General features: G+C 34.8%; 1 protein-coding gene across 3 annotated transcripts in view; it reads right to left on the reverse strand.

The window, feature by feature from the left end:
* Nucleotides 1-25,295, reverse strand: part of ARAP2 (ArfGAP with RhoGAP domain, ankyrin repeat and PH domain 2) — a 117,624-nt gene that overhangs the window by 87,185 nt on the left and 5,144 nt on the right. For all 3 annotated transcript variants that reach the window (XM_072928059.1, XM_072928060.1, XM_072928061.1), the window contains exons 2-8: nucleotides 24,160-25,179; nucleotides 17,889-17,959; nucleotides 16,871-16,950; nucleotides 12,033-12,115; nucleotides 10,885-11,232; nucleotides 7,829-7,898; nucleotides 2,622-2,742 (exon numbers count right to left, since the gene is read on the reverse strand). In XM_072928059.1, the coding sequence (XP_072784160.1) occupies nucleotides 2,622-2,742; nucleotides 7,829-7,898; nucleotides 10,885-11,232; nucleotides 12,033-12,115; nucleotides 16,871-16,950; nucleotides 17,889-17,959; nucleotides 24,160-25,064 (1,678 nt within the window). In that variant the 5' untranslated portion in view covers nucleotides 25,065-25,179. The remainder of the gene's footprint in view (nucleotides 1-2,621; nucleotides 2,743-7,828; nucleotides 7,899-10,884; nucleotides 11,233-12,032; nucleotides 12,116-16,870; nucleotides 16,951-17,888; nucleotides 17,960-24,159; nucleotides 25,180-25,295) is intronic.

Raw genomic sequence — 25,295 nt, forward strand, 5'->3', positions numbered from 1 at the left:
TCTCTCAGTTTCGTTCACTATGTTCAGACATTTGACTGGACTAAGATCAATACACTTTAATGCTGAGTAGTCCAAATGAATTAAGTTTGCCTTATGCAATTGGAATATAATTAATATTTCAACTGTTTGCTCTGAAAAAACCAGATCACAAAAGATATTGGGGGAGAGGTAGAGGTGGGGAAAGGAGGGAATAGAAGTTCTATACACAGTATGTATAAAGCTGGCAAAATTAGCACGGAAGACTGCAGGTAGCACCACTGAAATAATAACATGCTTAGTTCATAAACAGCATATGTGCAACATACAGCAACAAATACACAAATTTAGGTATCATAAAATACTTGTAGAAAAGGAAGACAGCAGATTAGCACAGGGAATGTGATCCAAGTGTTCCTGCAAAAATTTTGCTTTACAATATATATATGCTGTCTTGAAATACTCCAGTAATCTTTTCAAAGTACTTTAGTATATCTGATGGCACCAAATTACTCTAGAAGTGGTTTTTTCAAAGGTATTTCACTCTGCTGAAAAAAAAATCTAACTGCATCTGAGTAATTCACTGCTATCCCTTGTTTGCTTATTTATTTTGCCTCCAAAAGCCCCTAAACTTTCCAAACCATTATATATAGTGCTTTTTCCTCTAGGTATTTAAATCCATCCAAAAGTAATGCATTTCTGATACCTCAAAATACACATAAAAATCTCCATTTCAAAATCTTTGAAAGAAGTTAAGTACCTTTTAAATAGTCCCAGAACAATTCCCAAACACAAATCCACAAAAGTAATAGCATCAAGTAACAGTTTTGTTTTTTGTGGGAATCCAGGGCTTCCCTCTGGCTGCCCTGGCAGGTCTGGGACCCTGGCAGGGGGTCAGGAACCCCCCTGTACAGAGCCCCGAGAGACACTGTCTGTGATCTCTGTCCATGGAGAGGAGTTTTCAATCTTACAGAATGAATTACAAGCTTTGAGTGTTTGATAAGAGTAATAATTAAGTGTGACACGGGTGCAAAAGTAAAATTTTAGATTTCTAGATTAGGGGTTCAGAGGGGACAAGATGGAGGAATTGGGTGTGTCTTGTCCTTTTCCTCCTTCTTCATGCCCTCCATGTTTCACTGTAGTGTTGGCATTTTTCTATTGGTTTAGGCTGGGAACACACTGTTCAATGTAGATGATAGATACTGGCACATTATTGTAAATATAGCACACGTAATTTCTGGTATATAATGTTTGTAACATCCCACTGAGGGGCAGAGCCCCACACGCTGCCCTGCAGGACAGACCCGCAGCAGGGCAGCAGAACATGTTAGAGATAAGCAAGAATAAACAGCCTTGAAACCAGCACAGATGAATTATGGCTTCTTCTTTGGCATCGGGGCAGAAAGACAGAGACTTTCTACAATCTCGGAATCACCAATACCCACAGATTCCGACAGTTTTTTGCATATAACAGAAATCAAGCAGGGTTATTTACATACTTTACTGGGAATACATCATTCAGTTCTGTGCCACATTCCTTATATTTCTAACCTTAAGTGAACAGCTTTACAGACATCTTACTATGTCCAAAGATAGTTATATACTGTATGAAAATGGAATTTCATGTATAACAAGGGGTTGCTCTGAATATATTTTACAAGTCAGCATAAGTTTTTAACACTTTTATAATATACAAGGCAAAGGCCTACAAAAAAAAACTTGCAGCCCTCCAAAATGTATTGCACCAAGATGGTTATATTATAATCTATGAAAAAAAAACTAAAATAAATTTTGAAGAGAAACACAAAAAAAAAAAAAGAAATACATATTTTTAAACTCAGCTACAAGCATAAAAATGACTGAAATTATTTGAGCCAAACCTGATAAGAAGGATTTGTTCACTGATGCTGCACTCCTGTTACGGCCTGCAGCAAATGTTTACTACCAACTATAACCCACAAAAGTGGGATTTGAAAATGGAAATGCTGAGAGACCCCAGAGCTATAATGGTTCTGGCATGCACTGCTGTAAATACATATTGCACAATTCCTTTTTCCTAAGCATTCATTTTTATTTGTTTCCATAAACAAATTATACATGCAATGATATTGATTCCACATATTACAGCTGTAGGGTTGATAAAGCATTCAATTAGAAGGCATATGAACTTCCTTGCTACAATTTACATTTGTAATCTCTATCAATACCTGGCTAAAAATACTGTATAGGACAGAAAATCTCAGATCTCCTTTAATCACAGCAGCACATCCCAGGCATCATTCATTGTCTCTTTGTCAATTTTTTATCAAGTGGTGATTCAGAGATGTCTGAGAGCACACAGGCTGTAAGAGCTGCTAGTGAGACTTCAGAAATGTTCAAACAAATTAATCTTTGGGAAGGATGGAGGAGGAGGCAGAAGAGTCAGCAAAATAGTCTTATCATTTTGATATTTGAAAAAACTATTGTACAACAACTTCCATTTTTCTTACAAAGTTTAGAGTTATCTCCAGTTTCACTTTATAAGCTTAAACCAACTGGATTCCAGAAATATTTTTCATAGTATAAGAAGCTAAATTTCACAAACAGAATTTGTCAACAGTGATTACATGGCTTTTTGGCAATTTTTGAAACACACATCTACTTACCTTCTTTATCCGCACGGAAAACAAAAGTCCTATGGGATGTGACAACTTCAAACTTACTCTCCCCATGAACTCTCACTGTTGCTATTGCAGAGAGCAGTATTATTCCTTTTGAGAACACTTCCTGTAATAAAAAGGCAGTCAAAATATTTAATTATCATGGAATTTTAAATTTCTCTGATGTAACACTACTTGTCATGATGTTTAGGGAGCTCACCACACTTAATATAACTGAGTATGTTAACCCCTTCACTACTTACCCCAGCACACCTGAAAGACATCCATACCACATGTTCAGTATATAAAGCTGGGAGATGCTCACAGTGATGGAGTTTGTCAAGTAACAATTAAGCAGAATAGAGTCCTGCTCTCCTGGGGATGGCCAAACACCTGCATGCCCATGAGAAGTGGTGGATGAACTCCTTGGTTTGCTTGTGCAGAACTTTTGCTTTACCTCCCAAAGAGTCTCTATCTCAACCCATAAGTTCTCAGGTTTATTCTCTGATTCTCTCACCATCCTGACTGTGAGAACAGTGAGTAGGTGTGGGGCGTGGTTGCTGGCTGAGGTTAAACCACAATAATCTAGGGTCAGCACAAATTTTCCCAGTATTTTTAGATTTCCAACTAGGTATTAGGACAACTGAATGGAACACAAATGCAAGATGGGAAAAAGGAACTGCTACAAGTATTTCCTTCAAGTAGCTCCCTTTTAAAGTTATTAACCTAAGGGTTCGTGGTGGGGGTTGACAGGAAGGAAAGCTGAAGCAGACGTGCCCTTCAGAAATACATCTGTATTATTTCTGGATTCCAGAGTTAATGCTGCTCTTGACTCCACTGTACTTTCATCAGTTCATTTTCTGACCAAGACAACTCAGATATACTGGTGAAATTTATGATTCAGAAGCAGTAATAGTCCGAGGCACCCCCATAAAGAAACTGTGTTGTAAAAACTTCCCTCCCAAAGTATAAATTATTGTAACAGACTCATATAAGCACTCAAGAAACACTGTGAACATGAGGCAGGAAGGATGATACACTGCACCATTTTTTTGTTTACTGAGTTTAGTATACTAATGTTGTTTCACTCTGAGGTACTAATACATGTCAGCAAACGTAGTTTAGCAGATAAATAAACAGAAATATTGAAACACAGCAGAAGCAAGCATGTTACTATAGTTACACACAAGGAATAATACTTAGAATGACCATAGAGAGAATTACATAGCTATTTTTATTATGGTTATATTTGTTAAAAGAGTGATTTTAACATATTTTTAATGAGGTTGGATATTAAGTTAACTACTGATCCTTCCACGGTAAAACAAAAATTTTACATATACTATTTTTGTAGGTGTTCAGCTATAAATATGTTATGGTGTTTGCAGGCATCTACTGGCTATATACGGTACTACTGCAAGAGAATAACAGACTGCTGGAAGTTACAACTATTTTATTTCTTTCACTTTCCTTTTAAGCTGAGCATAGTTTTGCTTTGCTATTTAAACAATCATCCATCATCCTTTTTAAAGCTTTGTTCTCCAAGGCATACATATTTTCAAGTACAGTTTAAACCATAATAATTTTCAATCTATCTTTCTTGTGCAGCAGCTTTTCTTTCATGAGCAAAAAAAAATGCCTGTTACAAAGCTCTTGTAGATCAAGATACAATATCTCTCTTTGAAATACTCCAGACTAGAAATTAGGTGAATTATTTAAGACTATAGAAAACAAACACAGCCAAGAATTTCACAGCTATTTGTTCTGTTACTGAGTGGTGTAAACTAATTTTAGAGCTGCTAAGAATTCTCTGACAAAAAAAATTCTAGCAGGGAAAAGCAAAATGTTTGGGTGTTTTTTTTTAAATTGGCTGGTTCAGCAGAAACTTTAATTTTCAAATAAAGTCCCACATCACTCCTTAATGGTTGTGATTCAGAGACGAGCTAATGGACCCTGGAAAATACCATTTTGGACTACTTTGGTTTTACTTCCACAACTGATTAAGTATGACCTATTTCAGGAATGACAGTGATTCATCTGCTTTGCAGTGAATTTTGCTCTTTGTAATGCTCACTTATACTGTGACACAAGAAAAAAACTGAAGTTCTCCACTTGAAGAGTGAAATCTTTTTCCTAAATCACTAATACATTTGTCAGGGATGCTAAGCTGTTTTAAATAAAAACCTTCAACTAAACAGAAGTTTCTGCCTTACTATAAAGTGCATGGTAAAACATCAGATTTCTGTGAAAAGCAGGAAGAAATTTGAAACAAAACTTGTGTATATAGGGTAGCTGAAAAAGCAACTCAGATTCTACCTTCTCCTCCTCAGTTAACCACACTCTGTTGAGACAAAGCCACAAGGGACATTGCTCTGATTACTCAGAGCTTTCTCAGGACCAGGAACACGCAAGAAATGACAGCAACACAGATTCAACCCAAAACTTTCCCTAGGTCAGATGCTATTTGTTAAAAGCTGAATCTTTTTTTCATGTATGCAGATACAAAGTAAAGAAGAGCTCTCTATTAGGTAGAAGTTGATACACAACTAAAACAAGGTTAGAAAAAGATGTATGAAATTGGTGCTTAAATCATTCGAAGAAGCACTGATATGGGCATTTTCAGGAATAATAGTCTCTGTGTCTTCCCTCTATAGTCTCCGGTTATTTCACTCTTCATTAGCCATGCAGTACACTTCCCCTTCTTGAGAACCTCACTCCTCTCTAGCTCCTAATTTGAATGACAAATAGAGCTATTTAATATTGGTAGTGTTTCTGGGTAAAATAAACAGTTCCACTCCACTGAGTCTAACCTTCTCTACTTATAATAAGAAAAATATCAAGTATGATATACTACTCTCTCAAGTATAGTTCTCTCAAGTATGAGAACTACTTTTAATTGATACATGAAACAAAAAGTATAACATGCTTGCCTGTGCTGGAATGTCCTAAGACAAACACAGATTAGAACAGACAGAACTTGCCATTAAGTTCTAAAATTAAATCAACAACTTCCCCATTTAAATATATAAATGGCCAGCTATGTAGGTATGAAGGGGGACATGCAAGGCTTTGCAAAGAGCTCAAGCTGCACACAGGTCTTGATGGGTCTGCAAATAGTTGTTTATAATGTCAAGGCAACAATGCACAAGCAACAGTATGAAAAGGCTGATATCCATCTTACATGAAATATAACCACCCAAGATGTGGAGACAGTGACCCAGCAGAGACCACTGCACCAAAAACTCATTTTCTTGAGTGACACCACTGCTCATTCAGCACAGTCCCATTGCGCCCTAAGAAATACTGGTGACTAACTATGTTTGCCTCCTATCTGCAAACTATTTTGAGTTTCAACAAATCCTCAGTTCCCAGAATTTGCTTCAGGCCTTGCAGTTCTCAGATGCAACATTTCTTCACGTATGTGACTCACCAAGTTAACAAGTCAGACACCCAGATTTGGTGAAACTGTATACACAGAGACCAAGCAGCTTTTCCTTCAATACCCAGAGTGAGGCTTGGAATCAGATTCCAGGAAAAGTGAGACAAAGAGGCTTCAACACAAGTGTGTGCCAAGCTGCTGATAGTCTAACCTACCACACAGACCTTTTAAATAGAAGATGAAGAGTTGGTAGCTTCCTATATATCATGTGACACTCTAAACATTCATTTCAGCAGAAGGGAATACTTCTGGAGTCTCTTATGACAAACAGACACATAACAAGTGCTATTCTAGCACAACTGACCTCCAAGCAACATTTTCAGTGACTTTCAAAAGGAAGGAAAAAAAAATCCCAGTGCAGATAAAAGACTAAGTTCTTTATTAGCATTTCTTTTCCCTAATTATGTTACAGATAGTGTTAAGCAAATCCCATTGCAGTATTTTTTCAAGTCTTTCTTAATGATTAACCCTGCTTTTCTGCTCCTCTGAAGCTGTGGGATCAATATACTGCAAAGGGGTACCACTTTTTGTCACTGCAATCCAAACATTATTCACCTTATTCTATTGTTCCTTCACCTACAAAATCACGTCTTCTGCAAGTGAAGCAAAGTAAGCAAGTAAAAACAGATTGTTTTAAGTTTGCGGTCAGTAAACAAAAATACCAATGTAAATAATTTTTGAGCTTCTTCTTAGTTCCCCAGCCCCTCAGAAGATGAGTCTCATCCTACTTTAGTTCTTACATCCTCACCCCATCATAAGCCACCTATAGGTCTCTTACCACCAATCAGCATATCGTTTCAGAACTTTTACCTAAAACTGTATTTTCCTAATGTAATATGCATCTCCAACAGGAAATGGTTTCCAGCATTTAAAATAACACATATGCACATGGAAGGGAACCTTAACTTCCCTTAACATGAATATTGTACAATCATCTATCACTTTTACGTCTAAGAAGATCTTCACTACTTCCAAGAGGAAAAATTAAATAGTAAACCACAGAGCAAAAGAAAAAGAATTGTGTAGTGCTCTGAAGGGCAATTACATGGAATTCCACGAGAATTGCAAGGAATATGCACTTTATTGAAAACCATGATTTAAAAATGCATTTTTGTATCACATATAAGAAGTGAACTACTTTAATCAAAGCAGTTCATGAGTCTGCAAATGTTTCAGCAAGATTCAGTCCTCAGGTACAGAAACAAAACCAGCCCTACACATTGTCGTACTGTTTTTGAACATTCCCATTCAAACCTACCCTAGTTCCATGACATGCAATTATGCACAGAAGACAAACAGGAAAAAGACACTTTTAATCAAAGAGTCTACAAGTGTATATGTTTGGGTTGTTTCATTTTTTTTTTAATGGTCTTCCATGCTACTTTTAATTTTGCTCTTGCAATCTCCAGCATGTTAGGTTCCCATGACAAGACACATGGCAAACACCATCAAAATAACATCTCTTAAAAGCGTTTAGCATGATCCTGTTCTGTTCTAAAAACAGCATCAGTGTCAAAGTCAAAAAAAAAAAAAAAAAATCAGATGCTATCTACCTAGGAAGGTGAGTAATACAAGCCCTTCTAGGAAACAAAAGGATGAATACATGAAGACAAGGACACTTTAAAATACTTAATTACATCTCACCCTAGTATTTTAGATTTGAAAATTAACCTAAGATGGATATTCATTTCTAATTATTCAGATTCTAATTACAGTACTTTGCGTATTACACAGATGCATTTTGTTCTGAACGTGACCAAAATATGTCTCTTACCTTTTCATTATTGTAGTAAGAAATGCTCTCTCCATCAAATTTAACCCAGCGCTTCTGAAATACACGTTTCCTGTGAATCAAAAATTAACACAATTAATATACAGCTAACACTGATTTTAAGAATGTTTCAATCACAAATTATAGAAAGGTCAAATCTTGTTTAGCTTTCTGTTCAAGTGAATATTCAGAACATAGAGCATAACTAAGTGCCACAAGCTCTATTAAGATACTTTCCAAAAATGAAAGCTGAGAACCTCAAGTGACCATCTTAGTGTTGTGCTTATGACAAGGACATCTCTGTTTACAGGCTATGGCACCTCCAGTCATTCCATGTCAACACATCTCCCCAAGACTCTGTCTTCTGGACAATGAAACAATAGCAGGACACCACATCTCCCAAAAAGTACAACATGAAATTTAATTTTCAATGTGTGTTATCAGCTGGACATCATTAATGGAAAACTTTCATTGTGCCATTAACTCATGCTCTGTAAAGACCTTCTAAAAATATATTTTTACATCAACCTGAAGTAGTCCATTACACTCACTAAAAATGTTGACAGATTGTTAGTTATCACCTAAAAATGTCTCAGTTCTAAAATCTATTAAACAAGTTAATTAAGCAAGAACAAGACCCCATTAATGTATTTTCCCAACATTATTTCCTTTCCTTTTAAATGAGTGCTCTGCATTAGGATCAGCAGACTGTGATAGCTTATCAAAACTTTAATCAAATAATAGCTCTGGCTTAATTAACTTGCATTATATGACTACAATAAATCATCATTTTTCATAACCTGGAAACGCCAGTGTACCATCTACTTTGCATTAAAATGTCAATAAACTTCAAGATTATACAGGGACGAGTGAACTTAAGTACCACATACAATGTGACCAAACTGAAAAGCTGTTCAATTATAGTGAATTAACTAAAAAAAATTATAGTGAATTAACTAAAAAAAAAAAAAAAAAAAAAAAAAGCGAGCCCTTACTTTAATTACATGATTTGTAGCAATTTAAGAAAACAGTATAAATTCTTTTCCCCAGAGAGTCACAAACTGCTGGGTGTAAATTGGAGCTTTATAAAAAGAATGGGAGGTGAAGAGCAGAAGGAAATATTCTGTTGATGGGAAATGAAATAAAATATGACAGTGAGTTTGAAAAAATAGTTTGAAAAAAAGTTCTTTTTAAAATTTAGTTGGGTTTTTTTAATTCTTCAGACGTTTGAGAAATGGTGTTGTAAGTAAAAGAAAAAAAATGTATCATTCACTGAACCACCCCTGAGAAAAAGTCCTTGAAATGTAGCTGTGGACTGTCACTGGATCAAGGCTAATGACCATGCAACTTTTTTACTCAGTACTAACCACTACTGATTTTGTGGTTAACTCATTATCTTTTCCAAATAATATATTCTCATGCAACACTTTCTTGAATTTTTGTAACTTGTTCTCAGCTCTATCCCTCCAAATAGAGCAAGACAAGCCAGCTGGAATCAAGAATTATACTTCTCATCACTCTGCTAGTTAACTGCTAAAAGTGTTTAAAAGAAAATCCTGTAAGTAAAGTAAAACAAAAGTTACGGCTAACTGTAGCTCTCCAATAATTCTAAAAAAAAAAAAAAGTGGATAATTATTCTTTGGTAAATGGCAATCCATAAATGTGGACAAAACTATCAAAACAATTTAAAAAGGAAACAAAATAGTTTTGAGCACATTCAAATTCTGTGATGGTAAAAGAATTTTATTAAACCTCTTATTCCTTCTTGTCAATTACCTTCAACAATGCATCATTGTATTGACACAAAACCAAAATAAAAAAAGATATCATGTCAAATCAGATTCCCTAGAAAGGAGCAAGAAAAAATTGGAAATTGCTATACAACAGAGCTTCTTCCAGTGTGTTCAAATACAGTTGTATTCCAAAGCAATTTAATAACATAAATGTCCCACTAAAAAAAAAAAAATTATACACTGAATTATATTGCTGAGGATTATTATGGTAACAAATAATCAAAGGAAAGGCCAAACACTTTAATATCTTTCAGCACAGCTCAAAGAACAGTCCTGAGAACAAAGAATGCAGATCTACTAAGGCTTGAATAGAAGTGCTGTAGATGTATTATAGCACTAACAAATACAACAGTTTCAATTTCTAGATGCTAAGTCCTAATGAAGAGCGGAAATAGACTTAAAAAGTAAAACTGTGCTACTTCCAATACAAAAAAGGATTCACAGAATTCATAAGAACATAAGTCATATGAAAAATGGAAACTGAAAACTACAATTTAAAAGGAGGTTAGAAGAATTTCAGAGTTAGCAACTATTTATGATGGAAGATCTGCTAATGAAGCATTCTTTAGTGAAAAACAGTCTAATGATAGCTGGAGTTTAAAATCAATTAAAATAAAACAAAGAACTTATAACAAATCAAATATAAGATATGTTGTTGCTGTTGTTGTCATTTAACTCCCAAATGTGACAGACAGAATTTATTTTCTATTGTGGTTCCTTCTCTTCATTATTTGCAATCTTAAGAATTGAGCTCAGATTTCTACCATCAAATTTTAGGCAAAAAAATAAATTAAACAGGAGGAAGTCAGCCCAGGTGAACTCTAAACTCAAAGCTCAAGTAACACAGACAGAAAGCAACAGGGCCTCCAGTCACACTAATTATTAAATTACAATCCATGGCCAAATTAGTAAAGTAGTATTTCAGAATCAGAGTTTGTTTTCATTTACTTTGCAGCCTACAAAAAATCAGCAAAAATGTAGCAACTGGAAATACTGGCACAACTACTTTCTATATTTTTTCACTATAGCTCATGAGTGGAGATCAACAATTTTAAGAAATATATTTTCCCTGAGCACATCTCCTAAAAAGACTTTAGGATAGGTAACATCATTAAAAAGTTTTAAATTCACAAAAGCTTGGTCTTTCAATGAAAACAATTCCCTTTCCCCTTCCACTATAAATATTAAGCAGTGACTACAAACTTAATATCTCTCATGCAAACATTTATTGTCACAATTACACAAAAACCACTGCAAATACCATACCCTTGAGGGGATAATTTATCCAGCCATCCTGCTTTAACTTTCTTTACTGATGGTCCATAAAAGCAAGCATATGGTGTTATTGATTCATTTCCAATCAAAGTCCGATCTCCACCAAATTGCCAAAAGTTTATTTGCTCACTGGCCAAGCGATCAGAATCTCCACTTTGTATCTTACTGCAAGATGCCGAGTGTCTTTTGGTTTTATTTTTCTTTTTTTTTAAAGACAAAGAATGTTGTTCCACAGTAGAATATACAGATTCACTTTCAGATTCTTCTGGTGTTAATGATGGGTGTTCCTGGGACAAGGATTCATTTTTTGTAAATTCTTTTGTCTTCTCTTTCTGATTACTAAAGTAAGTGGAAAGAAAAAGTGAATTTTACTTTTAAAATGTATTACTACAATGCACAAGTACATAAAATTATTAATTAGAACAAATACTGGTAAGATGTAAGTATGTTTATAACTTGTATAATCAAAGTGAACCACAGACCTGCTAAATACAATCTATCTTTTAACTGTGACCATCCTGAATCCTCCTTTCTCCATTCAAGAGGAGTAGTACCAAGATAACACTCCTTTGGAAGCCGGAACGGAAATTTTAAAGTAAATTCTCCTTCCTCAGAAAACTAGCTTTGCTCTTTTGAATACTTTTGATGGCTTGCATTATAACCTCTCTCTTCCATCTCCCATCTCAACAGAACCTGGTGTAGACTGGAAAACTGAGAAGCACATTAGTACCTACTTCATCAAGCCACTGGCCACTGTCTCATGACAGGAGTGGCGAATGTGTTCTAGTTTTGTGCTTGTTTGGATGGGTTGGGTTTTTTTCTAATGACAAAGTAAATTATGACAGCAGTCAGACACAGTTAGCTATGAGACATATAAAAATGGAACTTGGTCTTCCTTATTCTAACTGCGGAAAACAGGGACACTCTCCAAATCAACAAGAGATTCTATAACATAGTTTAAAGAGTCTCAGAACAGCCACAGTTCCCAGGTTTGCCTCATATAGGATGGAGTAAAGCCTCAAACAGAAGAAAATAAATACAGTCATGGTTGTGCCCTCAGAGCCAGAGGCACTTGTTACATCAGTAAATAACATTTTCTTCTTTACATTTTGAGTTTCTCAGTAATTTGTATTTAATACCATAGACTCTTGGAAGAATATTCTTCATTCATTCCTAGATTCAATTTATTTTCACAAGCCAGGGATTCATTTCCATGAAGTTCCTAGAAAAGAAATATATTGTAACTAACGTTTGTACTGAAGGAGTAAGTGATGTTTAAATTACTGTAGATACAAATCTCACACAAACAGCCTAGCTAGCAATGCTGTTCTTTCCCCCATTTTCAAACATGCACTTGAAAGCTGATTTTTGTATTCTAAGAAATGTTATTTTCAATATTTAAGCATGGCCCAAAACACCTGATACAAACAAATCAGATAGAGATTCAGTATACAGAAATACCACTGATCCAATTTTTCTCGAGAAACCACTGACATCCCGGTTTTGGCAGGGACAGAGTCTATTTTCTTCCCAGCAGCTGTACAGGGCTATGTTTTGCATTTGAGAATGAGAATAACGCTGATAACACACTGATGTTGCTGGGTACAGCTTACTCGAAGTCAAGGACTTTATAGTTTCCCATGCTCTGCCAGCGAGAACAGGCACAGGAAGCCGGGAGGGTGCATGGCCAGGACAGCTGATCTAAACTGGCCAAATGGATGTTCCATAGCACAGAGCATCGTGCTTTCTGCTTTCCACTAGAGTTCCTACCAGCATTAGTATTATTATTGCATTTTTCTTTGTAGTAATTATTAAACTGGTTTTATTCCACCATCTAAGAGGTTACTTGTTTTCCAGTTCTCACTGCAGTGGGAGTGAGCAAGCAGCTGTGTTCTAGTTACCAGCTGCTCTAGTTGAACCCAGTTAAACCACAACAACTGAATATTTTTTAAGCTCAAGAGACACTTCTTATATGCAGGTTAAGTACCATTTATGATTTGCCACTGGTAGCCTATCTTTCATAACAATATTTCTTCTTGGAATAAATGTACAGCCTTCACAGAACACTAAAGATAAAATAATGGCAAATTGAAAATCCTAAAGCAACACTGAACTCAGACACACTCAATGTATCTCATTGGTTTTTTTGGGGTTGTTTCTTGCTAAGAACTTCTTCCTAAAAGGCTCATCTATTGACTTTTTCTTAGAATTCTTTATCACACTGCTTTGTAAACTGCTTGCAGCATACAAAATGTCAAGGTTAACACTGCTCGTGAGCATTACATTTCACACTTACTAAACTTAATGTGACAATCATATTGCACTCCTAAGCTTTTCAATATGTCTTTCTTCCTTTAAAAAACCCTAAATTTAACATCTTCATGCTTTCTGACAGAAGTGTTTTAATTAACTAATTTAAGGTTTTATGTGTATGCAACGAAGCTGAACAACGGCAGAAACAAAGAGGATAAGCTTTCACAACACTGCCATTTGTTTTCTGAGTAGCAGCTCATAATCTTGTACTTGAGGACTGTACCTTGGCAACATGGGAAGGCAAGACTAAAAAAAGACATAGTTCAAAGCAGAGGAAATGCGCAGCAAAAATGCAGAAATCAGTCTGATGCTAGGATAAATCTAGGTGAACTGTCTTCCTCTGCCAACCAGACCCATTATAAAAATAAAAACCCACCAAAACCTAACCACCCACACATCACAGTACTATGCTGCAGCTAAAGAGCTAAAGGAGCTAAAAATGCTGCAGCTAAAGAGCTAAAATGGGGCTAAAAAAACAAAAAAAACCAAACAAAACAAAAAACCAACCAAACAAACAAATAATAGGAACTCCCCACACATACAAAACCAACCAAAGAAACCCTACAAAAAACTAAGCAAAAAGCATCAATATACCTTGTAAACAAATTAAATAGAAAACTCAAAAGCAATCTATCCACTGTTTATCAAGTATTTGCATTGCCTGGAATCTCCCAAAAGAAGGGGAAATGGCCACACTTCTGCACAGTAGTTAAGATGCTAATATCATGGTGCAAGAAACATCTTCAGAGTAAAAATAGGATACTGATATCCTGTATCTTCATTTGTTTATCAGGATCCAAGTGAAATCCATCCCCACTGAAGCTACATGGTAGTACCTCTTCCTGCCTGTCACAAACAGGCATTACATTACAACAGTTTGATGTCCTGCTTGTGCTCACGCCATACTCTTCAGTACTTGAGTGAATTCAGAGAGCCACATAACTTCCAAGCAATAACTAAGAAATGCATTTCTATTGTCAGTAGTATTTAAAATGTAAAAGTCCACAAATGAAGAAGTTCTATTTGCTCACAAAAATCTGTTTCAAACAAATGAAAACCCAAGTATTTGCACTGTCCTGTTTACAGAAATATCCTGCAAGATGCTCAGACTCAATACAAGACAAAATCCCCACCTCCTTCAAGTGTCTGAGGTATTATAAAAAGCATTTTCTCACGAAATGCAACAAAGCCAGCCTTCCATAGTATTCCAATACCCAGAAGTTCACACATTTTACCGAGCTCAGATTGCATGTTTAATTTAGTCTGTCTACAGCAAGAAATAAAGCCAGTATTTCACTTGTGAGGCCTAAACACACTAGAATTCAATCTTCCTCTGGAGGAATTCTAACATACTTGACTCTTTTAGTTAGACACAACAATAAAATGCTACTAAAACACCTGGATTTTTGAGTGATTTTTTGAGTGGATTTTTGTGTTGTTTTTAAATCAGCATTAAAAAAAAAAAAAACCAGTTCCATATTCAGGTTGCCCTTCAGAGGTTTCTCTTTATACTTATCTTTCTTCATGACCCAAATCTAAGGCATATTTTCTTTATTAACCTTCATTCCCCTGTTCTCTCATGCTCACTTACTTCCAGTCTGTAGTGACTCATTACCTATTGCTACAGTCCCTCCCTTCATAAAAGTCTACAGAAGCCTTTTCTTTACACCAATGAAACAGAAGGAAGGGTGATGGCTAACTTACAAGCCCTTAGAAGAAAATTTCAGTCAGTAAGTATAACTTAACATCTTTTAATATATATGGACAAACTATAGTCTCATGACTTTAAAAGAAGCAGCAGCAACAAGATCTAAAATCTCAGCTACTTTACAGTGTTATCTAAATATTCTTATTTGTTCCTAGGATATTTTCTTCTGCTGAAAAAAAAACACTGAAAGTGAAATGTATCTCAAGATGTTTGTTTTATAGTTCTCTTTATGACCTTTGTCCACAATTAAGTGCTAATGGAACTAAAATCAGCTATGAAGTTTCCAACAGGCATGTGATAAAACATAACACAAGAAACTGTTCACATGCATGGAAGTGATATTAAAATCCAAATCTTCAGATCAGGTAAAGGATGTCACAGTATACTGCATTAATCATGATTCTTCAACCAGCAAAACAGCAATTTAGTTTCAAGCCGTTAACCCAGTTTAACAGCATGGTATTTTTGTACTTTGTACCTTTATGAGATAAGAAAGAGCGCTAACAACCTTTCTGTGTATGCTTTTTCATAAACAACCATTTCAATTTAATGTACAGAATAACGCTAAGAAGTAACAAGAGGGCTAAGAAACTTTTTCTACAAAAACAGCTTAGACCATTGAAACAATTATAACAAAGTTAAATTTTGAATTTTTAAAGAGATTGGCAGAGACAACAATAACTAGCACGGACAAGGCATTGCATTCAAGGAAAGAAAATGAATACTCTAAAGTTAGCTTTGCATGCACATAACAAGAACTAGTAGGAAAGACACGGTATGATTTTATATGTACTGTGTTAAAAGCTCAATAACAACAAAAAAGCATAGTCCAAAACAATGTATACATCAAAAAGAGACTGCTTTTATTCCTTTAAAACTACTCTCATTAGAAGACAAAATTTGAACCATTTACTTTTATTGACCAATTCTAAAGAAATTAGAATGGGAGAAAGAAAAACCCTAGATATCCATTTGAGTAGTTTTTATTTTAGTCAATAGTTTACAATAATGTAAAAATGAAACATTAGATTGAAGACCAGGACAGAAGAATTTTCTGTTATCTTTAGTTCTGTGGCTTGAAATTGGCTGGAAAAATGTAAGTAATCACTAAATCAACAATTTCTGGTCTGCTTCTTGCTGAGACAGAAGTAGGAGCTGGAAATTCATGGCATTTGGCAGATGCCTCACTAAGCTAATTTACCTCTCATATCTCCCTCCACGTGATTCAGAAGTCTGTCCACATATTATGTGTGGCATGCACACTATCAACCACTGACCCCAACAAAAACGTTCACTTCAGAGAATCCTAAAAGAAAAGTGACTTTCTGGGAATACACCAAGTTTAGGAGATGCATGAAAATATCATGCAAGAACTAAAAAGTCCTGAGAACTTTCATATACAGGAATTGAAAGAGGGCATGGCCAAATGTGACCATCATATCACCTAACCTAATGTACAAGCTGCTTTCACAGGATATGAAAAAGTCTGTGCAGAGATATCCAGTCTTGATCTGCAATTCTCAGATGAGAAGAAAGCCACTGTTAGCCTTCTTAGTAAATTCTAACGTTTCAAATTTCAACGGCTTCCCCTCAGTTATGCACAAAGGACTGTACCTAAATACGGCAGCTCTGGCCAATGGGGTTAAACAAAATCAGTTATCTGTCCTATGTTGGTTTAAAAAAAGAAAAAAAAAAAAGAAAAGAAAAAAAGAAACAACCAAAACACACACTGCAGCTTCCTATTACTGTTGAACATATACTTCATATTTTGATATTAACAAAAGTCATTAGTCCTCATATACTTATGTCATAAACCCTTTGCATATACCCAAAATAACAGAAAAAGTACCAGCAACTAAAAGAGCACAAAATAAAAAGAATTAAGGCGAGTATGAAATATCCACCATCAAGATTAAAGTGAAGGCACACTATATACATTCATGCTTTTCAACTTACTTCAGCATCTTTAGCGTTGTCACAAATAAAGGTTTCCCCATATGGAGAGATAATGGGTGGCTTTTCCTCCAGGAAAGTATCTTAAAGCAAATAAATAAATAAATAGATACAATCACACAGTGCTCTACTGTGAGGCACAAATGCTCTGCTAAAGTCATAATAAAATCAACAAGGGAGGCAGATTTTTTCAGCTTGTAATTTCCCTGTCCTTCCCAGAAAAAGCTTTGAGGAACAAGAAACAATGTCCAATTCCTATGTGAACTCCAGATACCTTCTTTTCACCACAGATATTATCACTATTATTATGTAATTTGAATATAACTTGAATACAAGCATAGTCTTCTTTCCTACTCTACATCAAGTTAAAATAAAAAAAACTTTAGTTGTCTAGTCTAAGAAGCAATAACTCCAAAGCTCTTTATTCTGACTTTAAAAAAATACCAAAAGTAAACCACCACACAACACTTTTGTGCACAATCTTCATTTTGCCACCAAGTATTTGCTTAAACTAAATACACATAACTTCAAAAAAGATATTTTTTGAATATGAAAGAAGTTTCCAGCTGACTGCACAAGATTTCAAAACACTTCAGTAAACTATTTAATACAATAAATTTCCTGTTCTTTCCAGGAGCTATGAGCATTTATAAACAAATTAAGCAACATTAGTCAGGAATACACTCCTTATCTCTTTCAAGAAATTAACCCTGCTTAAAAAAAACTGGATCTAAAATTAGAAACTTAAAACAGTAGTCTAAAAAAAAAAAAAGGTATATTAAAATAAATTGGGCTTAAAGAGTAGATTTTCTAATTTCTACTTTATTTGGTTGTAACCAAAAAATAAGTAAAAATGCAGAAGTGATTAAATACTCTGCTATCACATAAATCAGTTCTTCTAGATTTTTGAGATGCCCAATATTTCTTAAAATAGGTAAGTAATACTTATTTTAGACAACCAGTCCAAATTTTTCTTTTCCCCTTAATATTCAAGAGGTAAATATCAGCAAGCTTAACTCACTGTTTTGTGAAGTTTGCCTCCCAGTGCAAGAAATATTTACAAGGCCCATATTTCTTCTTCTCTGAAGGGAACTTGAACAAAACAAAGCACAGAATGAAAACATTAATTGAAATTTCCCAGAAAATAAGCAAAAACATTTCATGCAATTAAACAAATAAAATTATATACAAATATAGAAACAATAGATTTTAAATTTGGGGAAATTTTCTGATTTATTTTGAAATAAATATTAATCTAATATTAATTAGTCGCATAATATTATGTTTTCCTCCCCTTATGACATTGAATATTTCTCTGATCCTAGCAGATATCTCAAATTTGGGGTTTTTTTTTGTTCTGAATTGACCTTAAAAACATTGAGATTGCTTGAAGAATGGAACTCCCAGATTCCCAACCTTTCCCTTCCCTTCCCAATGATTACCAATGACTGTATTTAAAAAAGGATGTACTATGAAAATCTACTTTAAATCTGTAAGGGGCCTGAGAATCCAGACAAAACATGCTCCCAAACACTTGAAAAAAATATTACTGCAAAGTTTTACTTTCCTAAGGTGAATTATTTTCCCCCACGAAGTTTTAAAACCAAGAGGTAAATGGCATTGCATTGCAACTGCCAGTGACAACGCCTACACATTTTATACATGGGTAAGAAGGTATGTCCATGCATAGCAGAAAAGTAATTTTATTAGTGGTGTGCTGGCCCCATGTATTTCAGCAATTTCAGCAAGTATAGTAAAATATTATTGTTATTATTAATATTTCAGGTTTCTAATCAGGACACAGGAAGAAAAACATGTGAATTAGAACATCTAACCCACCTTCACTAGTCCAGCATTCTGGATTAGAGGTCTTTTCAGTCAAGCTCTGAACTCCCCCATTAACATAATTAGCAGTTTTTCATCTTAGTTTCATTTTCTCTGCTTAAAATAAGCATACTGAAGGTTCTCATGCATCCTTACAGAATATTCTGAGGGTTATAAATGCCATGTAAGAGCCTTATTGGTTTTTGTAAGTTTGTGGGTCCTCCATCCTTTAAAGCCAAAGGCAATTGTCTTCTACTAAAAATATAAATCTCCTAACTTTTGTTTCCTTTTTTAACATATTGAAAACTTTTATTATTTTATTATTTTAAGATAAGCTACATTTAGAACTTTAGACCTACTGTTCCATGAAGTCCAACTTGAATCACTCTTAACTACAAAATGATGCTTCTTTGTGACAGAAAGCAAGCATTCATGAACTATTATTTCACATAATTTTTACTCCACAACTAAATCTGCCTGAAAAATTTTATTAGATTAAATTCAAGATAGAAGCCACACCATGCAAAGTTACTTGACATTTCAAATGTTACCCAGGTTACATAAAATAAGTTCCCCAATGATTACATTTTAAAATCCTGGGTTTAGAAAACACAGGGTGAGTTTGGCCCAGTGAGCATGGATCATGGCCTAGTTCCCATATATAATTGACTACTCTTCTGAGTCATAATTACAATAAATACTTTAAAAGTCTGTGTTTCATCATACATTTTACTAAAATTCATGTAGTTACACTTTTTGAATCTCCATTAGCAAACTAATTTCATGTATTTGTACGAACTTAGTATGCTTTAAAAAAACCAAAACCTAACCTCATGCATTTCAACACAGATCAGATTTTTTGTTGGTAGGTTGATATCTTTTGAAGGATATTAGCAGCATTAAACTAAATTAAGACTTACAGAAAAACAGCTTTGACTTGAGGAGCTTTTAAAAGTATGGAGGCTTTCCTTGTATAATACAGTGAGTCATTTGCTTAGTTTCAGGGTGGATGGATAATTTCACCAGGTAATGAAAAATAACAAGTCAGCTTAAAAAAAAAATAATAAAAAAAAAAAAAAGCACACACACACACACACAAAGTACCCCACACTTTTTTTTTTTTTTTTAATCCATATACTTTTCAGGACTTGTGTATTCTTTTTGATCATGCACCTACATTTATGTATGGCACAAAAACCTGCTGAAAAAACAACTATATATATTTTCCAGCATTCAAAAATACCTGTCATTTTTGGAAAGCAAATTTCTAACTTATGTAAATTAAAAACTGCCTGAAGATATAAAATAAAGGAAATGAGCTCACTTTGAGTATCTACTTGAAAGATATGTGTCATAAAACCCCTATAGTACAAGCTATAAAATGATAATAATTTGTGAATGATTAATAGAATAGTAAGCTAGTTGTTGTACAAATTAAATACCTGGATTAAAAGAGAGAAAAATACTGAAGACAGCTGTTGGAGGAAAAAAATTGAAAAAAAAATCTTATAAAAATCTTATACCTATATCAAGTGTATCAATCTACGACTTTTTCTTTGCCATTTCAGAAAGTGAAACCTCTTCTCTTGAATTTTTTCAATTCAAAAACTGAGTACCTCAAACAAGATTGATGATATTCTCTATTTTGCTCTTAAACGGAAGGTTGGTGCAAGCAGTCTGTCAATCACAAAGTGCACCAATTTTTCAAAGGTAATTCATTATAATAATTTCAATTATTATTCAATGTTGACTTAGTTACAGCTGTGGTGATTGAGACTCCCTGTTTTCATATATTAAGAGGTACCGGATACAGCTCAAGCTGCACACAGTTCTCTAGCACCCCATATTATGCATAAACAGGATGAAAGGATGTGATGAGGCAGTGACTGGTCCGGCTAAATGCTGAAAGGCTGGAAAGCTAAAACTTTGCACAGAACTTTTCATCAAGCTGGTTTATTCAATATACTCCTGTCACCTTGCAAGTAAGTGAGGGAAGGAGGTCAGTGCAAGCAGTCAGTGCCTCAAAGTCTTTACTTGGCATTCATCTGCTGAGTGTTTTAAATGAAAGAAGCTTTTGTTTTCAAACTCATTCAAGACAAGTTTTCGCTTCTATCAATCTCAAGACCTAACCCTCCCATAATGCAAACACATCAAAACTGCTCTAGTGTGCTGTGTTAAACCTTTGGGGTTCATTGACTGCTAGCAGAGGTAAAGTAATAATGATACTTTACCACAGGAAAAGAGAGGGACCAGTTTCTTTCTTCTAAAAAATTTATTTTGTGTGGCAGAACACAGCATTGGTAGAACACAGCAACACCAGTCTTGCACCTCATTAGCAATCTTGACCACTTGTATGTTAAGAAATAGAGTTTAAAGGGTATCAGCACCAAGCAAGAAATTCTAACTATAGGATCTGCCAGCTGCAGAAAAAAAATGGTGCCTGCTCAGGCCAAGCACCATTATCTATTTTACTTATTTATATCGTCCCCCATATGCAGGATGCTGCCCAGAATTTTGGTCTTGTGTTTCTTACTTCTCTTAATAAAGAATAAGAACAATGCCACTACCGCACAACACAAGTAACAAAGATGGATGACATGAAAAAAATCTAAATCAGTCTTAAATTTTATCTGCGTATTATTCTGTATAAAAATCAGATCTACCATGCTATAAGTCTGCTTCAGCTTTTTGTTTGAACAGATTGCTTCCCAGAATGATGCAATGGTAACTATTTCACAGAGGAGTGACTGCTAGTTGACATTACCCAAAGTACCCAAAGCCTCTAAAACTATTTCAAAACTAATTATGTTTAATCTTGTCATAAACACACATCAGTGGTTAGGTCCATCCATTGCAATACTTTCATTATTTTCAATTTTTCACTTTGTGGTTTTAAACACCTTTGACCGATCTTTAATAATTCTCTAACAAGAGAGAGCTCATAATGATACAATAAGGAAAAGTCCAGCTGAAAACAATTTAGTATAACTACACATCAATATTGAGCAACAAAAACCAGTACTAAAATCTGTACAATAACTCCACTATTAAGAAAAATGCGTAATTTTCACTTTTTTCTTTTTTAATTCTGCACCCCCCAATATTATAGTGCTGCCACACTGTAGTGCCATAATTCATATAAGAAATAAACCCAAGGTTTTTTCAACTTCTAAAATCCTATGGTGTCTTTCCAGATGCCAGCTTTGTTACAGGCAAAAGCCAGGAGCAGAAGCGAGGCACAGGGAAGCAGATAAAATTGGAAGGGAGGTAAGTGCATCAGTAGTAATAAAAATGACAGTGTCAGAGCCCTACTATGGGGCACAAGGAGACCCACTGTAAGAACTTTTTGTGCTAAAGGCACACAGGAGGCGATGAGGAAAGTACTCCTTGCATGAAAATTTAATGACTAATATCCATGAATGACTAGAAGGAAATACTGACTTCCTCAGATTTCAGCAGGATCTGTCTGCCTCTATGGAATAGCCTTTATACAATATAATAAGGATCAAACCAGCATCTGCCAATAAGGCTGGCTGAAGCTGTTTGTCTATGCAATTCTGTGAGTAAGATACAGTCTTTCCTGAGGTTAAAGATGTTTGCACAATGCCATTTTAAAGTTTTGTAATAGTTCTCCACCCCTATGAAAAGGTTGTCAGCAAGGTTATCAAGAATTTTTCTGCAAAGTTTAAGTTTGGCCATGAAGTTCTTGTTTAGCCTCGATCTTTGGCAGACAGACTCAGGTCCCTCAGGATTTCCACACTGCTGTAACTGGAGCATAAAGACCAAGAAAAGATACTGGAGCTCACAAGTCAAAATAGTGAGTAATGAACTTAGTGACCCAGTCACATACCAATCACTAACAGACTGGGAATTGGAGGATTTACTCCAATGGTGGGAAGAGTACAAAAACAGCATATTCTCTCAACTGGATGATTGCTGCTCAAAAGACAGTGAGAGTACTCTTTTAGGATGTAGTTATTATTTCTTAGGTTAAGAATCCCATTTTGTCTCAGTATGAATAGCTTTATTAAATGAAGTAGGGATAATCACTCTACAAAAATTAACATAAATCTGCTCCTCACTGAAACACAGGTATACTCAAGTTTCAATGAGCACAATGTTTTTGTAATTTAGAAGACATCAATGAAGCAGTTTTTAAGGCACACCAAAAAAATCACTAATTGTTGCAAAGAATCTTTGCCGCTCCACCTGATCAAACAATTGTATGACAAGATTAATTTTGACATCGTTCAGTAATATAAAAACTTATAAATGCTGGGAAACCCCTGCATTTAGAGCATGTATAAACTCGATGATGTTTCTAACTGCTGAGATATGCAGATGAAAAACGCAAGATAAATACAAAACATTCTTAGACATGTCCCTTCCAGGCATAGCTTGTGGTTCAAAAAAATTTAAAAAAAAAAAAAATCGACCTAATGATCTGGATATGGCCACGCCAACAAAACTTTGCATATGCCTCTGCAGTAATTTTTCTTCTGTTTAACACACTTAACAACTTGACAAATGTCACCAGAATGACAACTAAAACTTACTTAATAGATCCAAATATATTACAAATTAACCTGTGTGAAGATATTTTTTGCTTAAAGACTGTAATATTGTATTGTGATTGACTACATATTCAGTGCCTATTATTTGAACATTCCAACAATTATATTTTTGTTAAGATAGGTCTTGAATTAAGTCCCAATAGCAGATATTTTTCTCAACATTCTATCATACTTTTCCCAGATGAGCTACAACAACTAATGCTTATTCAAGAAATAAGTGCCACTCAGTAATTTCTGAATTCAAATTATGAACTCAACCATTTTGAAGGAAGAAAAATACAGTCACATCACCTGAATATTTAGAAACAAATTAAAAGGTTCCAGAAACTCTGAAAAACCTTTCACATCTATTATCTCTTTTTTCTTTCTTTTTCCACTGCTGTTTTCCCTTGCTGGAATGTCTCAGAAATATTTTTATACTAGAAATATCATTAAAAGCTAAGGTTTTGTTGTTATGAGACCACCAGCAAAAGCCAACACGTAATATGAATAAATGGTTACCTTCATTTTCCAAAGTTGACAATTAAATGACTACCAGTTCAGAAATTAACCCAAAAGCCATCTTGAAGTTCTTGATTATGCTTTATATAAGGGTTTTGAGGAGTTATATCTAAATCAATAAAGACTCCTTTCTTTGTTAATATGTAGCTGCAGAGAAAATTGGGGCAGTTATAAGGACACACTGTTCTAAAATTTCCCTTTACACTCTCATTTTTGCTTTTAAAGTACATTGAAACTTAATCCTTCTTCAATTAATTTGGCAACATTCATATCCAATCCAGTGTATTTACAGCATGTATTAAAAAAAGACATAAAGAAAAAAAAATCAAGAAATTCCAAACTTTTAAGTTCTACCATGACAGTAATTTCTCATCAGTAATGAACAGCAATTACCTTGATGAAGCTTGAACTTTACTTGATTCAGGAATTTCTGGTACAGGTCGATGCCTTAAGATAAAAGATCGGCTTGCTCTTGGAAATACTTTCATGCAGTTCAGCGTACACGAATCATATAAGTCATTGTCTATCATTTCTCCTTTAAACTTATAGAATGGAGAATCTGGTTTACTGTCAGATAAATCACCCTCATCTGCAAACCTCTGTTTATTTTCCTTGCATTTTGTTTCGCAGGAATGAACAAATGAAGGAGGATCAGAGAACAATAAAGGGCAAGTCAAGTGCTCATCAGCATGGTATGTAGCAGCTTCTGTCAGTGATGCATCTTGCTCAGTATTCGTCTTCATATTTCTACTTTGACTGACAGCTTTTCGTATGCTGTCTGAATTCTGGTATAAACTAGAAAAATCCAAATTTGTAAAGCTATCATCATTTGCCTCCATTGAGTTCTGCTCTGCAAGTTCAAACTTTTCCTTATTGACGTAAGATTTTTTAAGAAGTTGTTCTGATGATGTTTCAGGCATCCGATCTACACTTGAACTGCTTACAGGAGACTCCTGATCTGAGGATGAATACTGCTTCTCTTCCAAACCTTTCATGTATTTGAATTTTAAATTTTCACGGAAAAGAGAATTTCCTCGAGGTTCCGAAAGACTGTCTAACTGTTTAAGAATCCTTCTGCGATGTCCTGTAGGCAACACTCCCATTTGCTGAAGCACACTGTTATTGATTCCCACACAATCTGTCACAGTGTTATAGCCATATTTTTTAAAGTTAGGAAGATACTGTGCAAGGTTAATGTTGACCAAAAATTCTTCAATATCAGTGCCATTGCCTGTGGATGACATAACTTCATTCCGTATATTGCCCCACACAGTCATGTAGAAATAGTCAGGTTGCATGCATGCTCACTAGCAAGAAAACTCTATTGAATTTGATGTCCACCAGCCAATAGAAAAATCCGTTTCCTCATGACACCTCTTCAAGTTTCTTCACGTTAAACTGATTTTTTAAAGACTGCAAACATATGGAAAAGAAAAAGGACATTAAAAAGAATTCTCACCTGAACCTCACAATTACCTTGAATGAAATTGTGAAAGACTCCCTGTCAGATAAACAGTAATATTTTTTCA

The sequence above is a fragment of the Taeniopygia guttata genome, chromosome 4 (assembly GCF_048771995.1).
Source record: "Taeniopygia guttata chromosome 4, bTaeGut7.mat, whole genome shotgun sequence".
Taxonomy (NCBI): domain Eukaryota; kingdom Metazoa; phylum Chordata; class Aves; order Passeriformes; family Estrildidae; genus Taeniopygia; species Taeniopygia guttata.